Genomic DNA, 8591 nt, shown 5'->3' on the forward strand with positions numbered 1-8591 from the left:
CCCAGACCCCCCCAATAAAGCAAAACTGCACGTTTCAGAGTGGCCTTTTATTGTGGCCAGCCTAAGGCACACCTGTGCAATAATCATGCTGTCTAATCAGCATCTTGATATGCCACACCTGTGAGGTGGGATGGATTATCTCGGCAAAGGAGAAGTGCTCACTATCACAGATTTGTTCAGATTTGTGAACAATATTTGAGAGGGAAAAATGGGAGCAAAAACTAAAGTGTTGCATTTATATTTTTGTTCAGTGTAGATAGGACACGGCTGGCTTGATAACTTGCGTCGTAGGACCGCTTAGCGAGAGCGCGTATGTTTTGGATTAGGCCAACCGGCTAACTCAAAACATATCCAGGTTATGTTGAACCAGCTTCGTAGTACAGGCCTCAGGTGTTTAATAATAAATCAATAAATACCGTGTCTATTTCAGAACAGTGGGGGCTCCATGTGCTGTTATTGCTGACTTTTTGAGACTAATGTCAGGGGCACAATCATGGAAGTTGGAACTCTCTTGTTGACCCATTCAAACCACAGCGTTCTTTGTCTGTCCCATGTGTTACTGTGGAACAATCAAAAAAATGTCCACCCTGCTAGCTTTGAACCCTCCTTACTGACCTCAATTTGCATTTGAACACAACAATAAGCTTTGTAATGACAAACCGTGACGATGAAAACATCAGTGCTGAAGGACTGGATCACGACTTACCCACGAGTCAGGACGTGTTCTTATCTCTCATAACTGTGAAGCCATGAATATAATACACACTGAGATAACAGTGAAATATAACGTTTTTAAATACTTTGAGGCTGTATTGTGCTTGGAAGGTCAGACATTGTAGCTAATTTAACTATTTGTGTGGGTACAATGAATTTAACAAACCCAATAAATAAAACACCTTGTCATTGTATACCCTTTACATTTTCTTTATATCAACCAATATCATCTTTGAGCCTAAGGCCTCTCTGACCCAGAGCTAACACTTTAATCACTAACCTGGGTGTGGTACGTCTAACACATTCACACTTCATTTACACCTGTGGGAATTTGGTTTCCAATCGACATGTGTTGGAGGAAAAGTAGAGAACTACTGACAGACATGTTGAAGACGTACAAACTCCCCACAAAAAGTTTTCCTGAGGATTCTGACCCAGGCTGAATCACCAACTCACCTTTGTTAGAAAGCTAGTTTAGACTAGTAGAAACAATTGAATCTAAGTTAGATTAAAGACCTAAATGATTTGAGATCCCTCCATTGATTAGGAGAAACAATTTCATTTCATTTTTATATGTCCCGCTCATGGTACGCAAAACTCACTGTACAATAATTGTCAACAAAACTTGTCTCTATTAACACACCATTGAGCGGAAAGGAGCAGGAAGAAGAAAACAATCTTATATGACCTGCCCCTTTCTAAATAAACTAAATAAATAAAAATAGATGGTCTGCCCTTCATAATAATTTTTCTTTTTTTTTCACAGCCAAACATAACAGTGGCACAAAGCACTAAGAAAAGTATAAGAAAAAAGCACTTTCTTATACTAAGAAAAACACAACAAATACTTATTTCCCACTTGACGGTTAATGTAAAGAAACAAAACAACAACAAAAAACTAAAAACAACAACACCAAAACATCACATGTATAAGGAAAAGAAAAGTGCAACACCCTCATCTAAGTCCTACTGGAGAAGAAGGTGGAAAGCGGCGCATAATAATGATAATAATAACAATAACAATGGGACCTGCAAATGAAGACAAATATTTAGCAATGCAGGACCAGAGTACATAGACTTATTCACACTCTGCTTCATATAGTCCCATTTTTCTTAATTTATACAATTTCTTTAACTGAAAAATACATATACAATTTATTGGATCCTTCTGTTGAGGATTCCACAATTTTACACCAACCACCGAAATACACATTTGCTTAAGAGTAAGGATGCTTAAAATTACATTTCCTTCTGTGGTCTTCCTTGTCTGATCCAAAAACAAACAACTGTTGTAAACATGCTGGTAACATGCTGCTTTGTGCATTACTGATAATGTCTGCTGCTCAGATATGTCTTTGAGTTTCAAGAGTCCTGACTTAAAAAACAGTCTGTTGGTGTGTTCTCTTGAGTCAGCTTTCTGAATTATTCATACTGCCCTTTTCTGTAATATTGACAATGGCTTTGTGGGGCATATACGTGTTGCCCCACACTTCTATACAATAAATGAAAAATGGCAAAATGAGTGAACAGTACAACATCCTCAATGCCTTGTAATCTAGCAAATACTTTGCCTTGTTTAGAACAGAAATATTCCGAGACACTTTGTTTTAACATGTGCTATGTGTGATTTCCATGCCAGGTTTTCCTCCAGCGTCACACCTAAGAATCGAAATTCAGAAACCCTTTCAATAAAAACTCCATCAATGTTTTCATCTTTTGTTCTATTTGCAAACACCATAAACTTCGTTTTATTCAAATTTAGGGTTAACTTATTTTCATCAAACCATCTTTTAAGTTTGACTATTTCATGTCCAATACACTTTGCTAAATGTTTAAATCATCTCCTGAACAAAATACATTGGTGTCGTCTGCAAACAACACAAATTGCAATAATGTTGACTTTTCACATTTGTCATTGATGTACAAAATAAAAAGTGTAGGCCCTAAAACCGAGCCCTGTGGGACACCACATTCTATGTTCATACACTCCGATGTACTACCAGCATATTGTACATATTGTTGTCTGTTATCTAAATGTCTTTTTAACCAATCTAGAACTACATGTACTCCTCTCACACCATATCTATGTCATTTCAAAATTAATAGGTAGTAGTCTGGTGTCAAATGCCTTTTTTAAGTCAATAAATACACCTATTGTGTATTTCTTTCTTTCTATAGCTGTTGTAATTTCTTCTGTTATTTTCATTAAAGCTATAATAAGCTACAATGTCACATTAGAGACCATAATTCTTTTAATATCCCAGTTTGTGCGTACTTGAAGTACTAGGCAAGGCATGGCAAGTGTATTTATAGCGCCTTTCAACACAAGGCAATTCAAAGTGCTTTACAAAAATGAAAGACATTAAGAAAGTGGATATCATGTGCTGGAAGTAAACTTTTCCATCAAGTACAAACCCAATCCAGTGGGAATCAAGTCTGAAACAAGTTATCAAGTTATTGCTCTTACATGTTCTGGAGTGGGATTGCTTAAACTGTTGTTACACTAAGTACTAGAAAGAAATCCAGTTTTAGTGAGGAATAATCATGACAGAATATTATGTTGGCTAAAACAGAAACCATTGCAAAGTTGAAAAGATACGTGGGCCTTTTTTATTTAAAGTGTATTGTTATTTTCTTACAGCAGTCATGTAATTCAAATGAGCTTCTTTTATCAAAATATCTACGAAAAAGCATTTATCTTCTCCCATGTAGCATGTCTATCCCTTTTCTGTCAACTTGTTTAAAACATTTGACTGAAAAGAGTAGTACAAGCATACTTTTAGATACATTAAGAAACAATGCTGCATGTTAAAGGACATTCTGATTAAGATAATGACAGTACATGTATTTGTTGTGTTTGCAACACTTGTAATTATCTCCTTAGCTGTATCGATCGTCACAAAGTGAGGGGGGGGGGGGGGGGGGGGCGGTTAGAGAGAGAAGAATGCATCTTTAAGGATTTGGTAATGAATGGGTGGGAAAGTAGCTTCATTCAGCTCCCCCTCTTCTTTCTGTGCCCACCCTGCCCCCCAGCACACTATTACAATGCAGGACCCCATCCCCCCAACAGACACACTTTAACACACATTAACACACACACTCCCTGCCCTGCCCTGCCCCCTGAAGGGAGGGGGTGGGTGTGTATTGGGGGGGGTTTCCCCAACTATTTAAGCAGATTCCAACAGATGGTGGAGGAACTTTCTTCCAAAGGGTCACGTTGCTCTCTCTCCCCCCTCACTGACTCCCTCTCAACGGACCGGACTACTTCTTCACTTCTCTCCCCTTCCCTACAAACACCTCTTTCCGCTCTGGGAGAGCAGTTTCTCCTGACCGCCAAAGAACGACCTTCAAGGGACGGAACTCTCCGAGGCTCTCTGGGCCCTGAAACCCTTTCTGTGCCGGCTCAGCTCTTTAGAGGCCAGGCTCTGTATTCTTTCTCTCCCCCCCAGCCTTGCTGCACCGAGGGACCAGACCCCAGCCCCTTCACTCAGCGAGGACATTGGAGCGAACCATGCCCTCCGGCTTTCTAACGCCTTTCCTGGAACTGGATGAGGAGTTCTTCAAGGTGAGAGCAACAAATCACATTTCACACTATTTACAAGTATTGACTAACTTTCTGCATCCAGCTGTGATGAGGTCTGGCTTGGCAGACAACACTAGGGAAACGTCATGTAACATCTTATTCAGTAGAATAATAAAATGCAGGGGTAAAAGTAGTAGAAGTAATTTACATATAGATGAAGTGGTTTTTGGATGTATCTAAACTGTAGGAATAAGTCCTCTCAGCTTTGGGGTGAATCTAGATTGGAGTGAGTCTGTCTTAAAACATTGTGAACTTGTGAAAACTGGAATTGTAGAGTGGGCAGCTTGTTTTAACAGAAAATCTGACACCAAATCTTAAACTGCAAGAACAGTTTTGTGGTTTCATATATTAAAAGTTAAAAAACAATCGTACTTCTTAATAATATGTTCTCAGTTGCTTTAGCTGCAGCTTTGAAATGTCCCTTCAGCTCGGCTTGGCCCTGCCTCGCTCCAGTGCTCCAGGAATGCATAAAGCTCACATCTATTCTTCTCCTCTCTTTTGTGTGACAGAACTTCCGCGGCATGGAGGCGGCAGATGGCCCTCTACCCGACTCCCTGCCACCACAGAACCAGAACCAGAGGGTCCTGGGCTTCCAGCGCCGCCACTCCCTGTGCCCGGTGACCCTCCCCAACTCCAAGTTCAACAGCAGCAGCAGCAGCAGCAGCAGCAGCAGCAGCAGCAGCAGCAGCTCTGAGGTGGCTGACTCAGCCGGGTGGGGGTTCAACATGGCCCCCCCCCAGCAGTGGAGCCAGGACGGTCAGCTCCCCCGCTCCTCGCTCAGTCACATCCCCTTCAGAGTGGACCGCTCGGTCAGCATGATCGAGGGCCACAGCCTGGCAGCCAGAGAGGACAAACTGGCTAACTTGACCCCCAAGGTGCTGCTCCCCCCACCAGGCTTCTGCCTCAGCAACACCTCTCTCTCTTCCATTGCCTCCCCCTCTGATACCATATCCCCAGTATCCCCCCCTCACATCTCCACCCGGTACAAGACCGAACTCTGCCGCACCTACGAAGAAAACGGGACCTGCAAATACGGGGCCAAGTGTCAGTTTGCCCACGGCATGGACGAGATGAGGGGCCTGAGCCGGCACCCCAAGTACAAGACGGAGCCATGCCGCACCTTCCACACCATCGGCTTCTGCCCATACGGCGCCCGCTGCCACTTCATCCACAACGCAGACGAGATGCTGGACGGCGCGGGCCCTTCACAGAAACCCAGGATGAGGCCCCCCCTGCTGCGTCACAGCGTCAGCTTTGCAGGCTTCTCCTCCTCTCCACAGACTTTCCAACCGGTGGAGGAGTCGCAGCCTTCCTCCTTCCTCTTCACCCGGGCCTCCTCAGTCTCCCCCCCTCCCTCCTCCACAGGGAGCCCAGAGCTCCTCTTCCCTGAGCCGGGGTCTCTGAAGCAGTGTCCCTACCTCTTCTCTGGGGTCCCAGAGCTGGGTGGGGACAGCGGGGACTCGTCTCTGCGGTTCTACGCGGTGACCGACTCTATCAGCTCCAAGTTTGCCGCCTCCACTTTCACCTCCATGAACCCAAACCTCCCCTACCTCCTCCCCCAGCAGCTGCCCGTCTCCCTGCACAGTCTGCAGCGCTGCTCCTCTGCGGAGTCCCTCTCCGAGGAGGGCTACACCTCCTCCTGCTCCCTCAGCTCGGCCTCCAGCGGCACCGAGTCTCCGAGCTTCGAGGGCCGGCGCCTTCCCATCTTCAGCCGGCTGTCCGTCACAGACGAATAGGGATGGTTTACTGCAGGGCTGAGTTTAATGGGGGACAGATGGTTTTATTGTTTGTAAACCCGGTTGTTTTAACCGGGTGAAAATCCCATTGGAGACCTGGAAAAATCTATGTGACGAGGATCAGATGTGTTCTCTCCAGTCCAACAACAACAAACTAGCACAATATTTGTTGTAAATAAAGCAGAAACTCCATTATCACAACTAGACTTTTTAAACAGTTGAGATACAAGTCGCTTTCGATTCAAACATAGTGTTCCAGTTCCTCCCTGAACCCAGCCGGGTAAGAGTACCCAACTTTGTGCATATTGCATTTCTCATCCAAGCAGTTGTAGCGCTGCTCAGTGTTCGTCCAGTTTTAGCTGACTCCTTTTTTGTTATTTTTTAAAAGTTTTTTATTTGTTGCCATTGTTACTGCTGTATACTGTTGTATACCAATTCCCTGTACCCTGATAAAATCTTAAGATTAATGTTGTATGCCCTGTGCATGACTGGAGTATTTTTTAGGATAGCAAAGTTATTTTTTCACAACTGGCTTATTTGTGTTCCTTGCAACAGTTAGAAGGATGCCAGTCATATCAGGGCTCTCCACATGTGAGCCTCTTTTCCACGAGTAAGAGGCTGAGTACTGTATGCTGTCACTGATTGATTGGTTGCATGGCTGTGGCCACCTGATTGTATTTGTCAGCCATATTAACTGTCTGGCTCAGATATAGCTAAACTAAACATCAGCAACAAAAAGTGTAGGCACCCCACTGACTCTCGAGTTACCAAAATTGGTGTTAGAGTTACCCTAACCTAGTATTGCTAACACCTAGCCTAGCCTTTTACCAACAGGTAATATACAGTTTTATGATATTGATATTATAGCTAAAACATTTCTAGATGTTTCTAGATATTTATTGTTTTTGTATAGGTTGATATGTGTGATCTGTGTCTGTGTTCATGCTGTGTTATAATGCTAGAGAAACGTTGCTTTACTTTGCATTCATGATGGCCATCTGCCCGGTTTATGCTATCCAGTAGCTTTAATGAGGCTAGCGGAGAGGAGACAAAGGGAGGGAGAGAAACATTTGTGGCATTCTATAAGTACGTATGTTGCCTTATTGGCTAAATGGCCAGCAGAAATCAAGTCTCACTGAGTTAACACCATGAGCAGCTGGATTAGTAAATTAGTGGTTATCTTCCACGAGAGGAGCCTTCTGATGGCAGTGCCTCTGAAACATCTGTAGCATCAGTAGCATTCGCCATGCTAACTGCTGATGGTGTCAGCACACAGCGAGTCTACTCCTCTCCACTAAGCCTCTGACTGTAATAACCTTGTTCAGTTTGTTTAGTGATGTTATCGCTATACAAAGCAAAATGGTGTTGAAAGAGTGGTTCATGACCTCAGAGTCAGCAGTTATAAATTAAAATATGTTTACACTAAGATCATTAGTTTAGGAACAGCACAGCTATCAAATGATAAGGACATTATTTAGAAAAGAGTGTTAACATGTCGTTGGCATGTTTGCCCAATCTGAGACTGCTGTACTGCATTTGGTCGTGGTGTCTGGACATTCCTACACTCTTTAAATCCTGTGTGCTATCTACTTCTATTGTGATGTAAACGAGAGGTGAAAAGGTTACCTTTGATTACGGTTTAGTTTTATCTATCAGAGTTGCCTTGATGACAATGTGTTTGTAGGTGGACCTTGCTGACTGAGCGGCAGGGGAAATCAAGACTTTATGGTGTGTGTTTGTGGAGAGATGGTCCAGAGACGCTCTGTTGCTGCAGACCCGGCAGCAAGCCGCTTTGGTAACTTTTGTTAACTTAAAGTCTTATTTATTTTGCTTTTCAAAGCAAAACCTATATTGTGGTGTTGAAATTGTGTTTCTTGTTTTGCATAATTTAAGTGCATTTATTGTTTACATTCCATGGGTTATGTTCACATGCTGGCTCTTTATCTTAATATATTTGTCCCATTTCATTTCAAAATAAAAGTCTTTGAACAATGATTGCTCAGCTGTCTGCATCTCATCACACCTAAGTGTTATTGTCGTCATGTTGTGTGCAGTAAGTCTAAAGTAACATCCGGGTGTTTCAGGATTATAGATATTCTCCTATGAATCAGATCATTTGCAATATTGAGTCATTTATGAGTTAAATAAACAATAAAAACTTGTTCTAAATATAATGCAACATAAATATAGAAAGAATGAAATCCAACACTCAGCTCTTTAAATAGTTTCTCTAATTCTGATCCACATGGATTGAACAGAGTATAATCACATCACACCCTCTCTCAAAATCCATATATTGTGATCCAGTTTTCTGCACAGATTGTCTCATGACACATAAAGGGATCCAGTTTTCTGCACAGACTGTCTCATGACACATAAAGGGATCCAGTTTTCTGCACAGACTGTCTCATGACACATAAAGTGATCCAGTTTTCTGCACAGATTGTCTCATGACACATAAAGTGATCCAGTTTTCTGCACAGATTGTCTCATGACACATAAAGGGATCCAGTTTTCTGCACAGACTGTCTCATGACACATAAAGGGATCCAGTTTTC

General features: G+C 42.6%; 1 protein-coding gene across 1 annotated transcript; it reads left to right on the plus strand.

The window, feature by feature from the left end:
* Nucleotides 1-3929: 3929 nt before the first annotated feature.
* On the plus strand, nucleotides 3930-8014 carry LOC117456938 (mRNA decay activator protein ZFP36L1). Its single transcript, XM_034096806.2, has 2 exons — nucleotides 3930-4279; nucleotides 4807-8014. The coding sequence occupies exons 1-2, from the start codon at nucleotides 4226-4228 to the stop codon at nucleotides 6031-6033; spliced, it is 1281 nt and encodes a 426-aa protein (XP_033952697.1). The 5' UTR covers nucleotides 3930-4225; the 3' UTR covers nucleotides 6034-8014.
* Nucleotides 8015-8591: the final 577 nt, after the last annotated feature.

Source organism: Pseudochaenichthys georgianus, chromosome 13 (genome assembly GCF_902827115.2).
Source record: "Pseudochaenichthys georgianus chromosome 13, fPseGeo1.2, whole genome shotgun sequence".
Taxonomy (NCBI): domain Eukaryota; kingdom Metazoa; phylum Chordata; class Actinopteri; order Perciformes; family Channichthyidae; genus Pseudochaenichthys; species Pseudochaenichthys georgianus.

Coding starts and splice junctions, on each gene's coding strand:
- LOC117456938 (XM_034096806.2), top strand. CDS start 4,226: ATGCCCTCCGGCTTTCTAACGCCTTTCCTGGAACTGGATGAGGAGTTC. Junction 4,280..4,806: donor TGGATGAGGAGTTCTTCAAG/GTGAGAGCAACA, acceptor TTTGTGTGACAG/AACTTCCGCGGCATGGAGGC.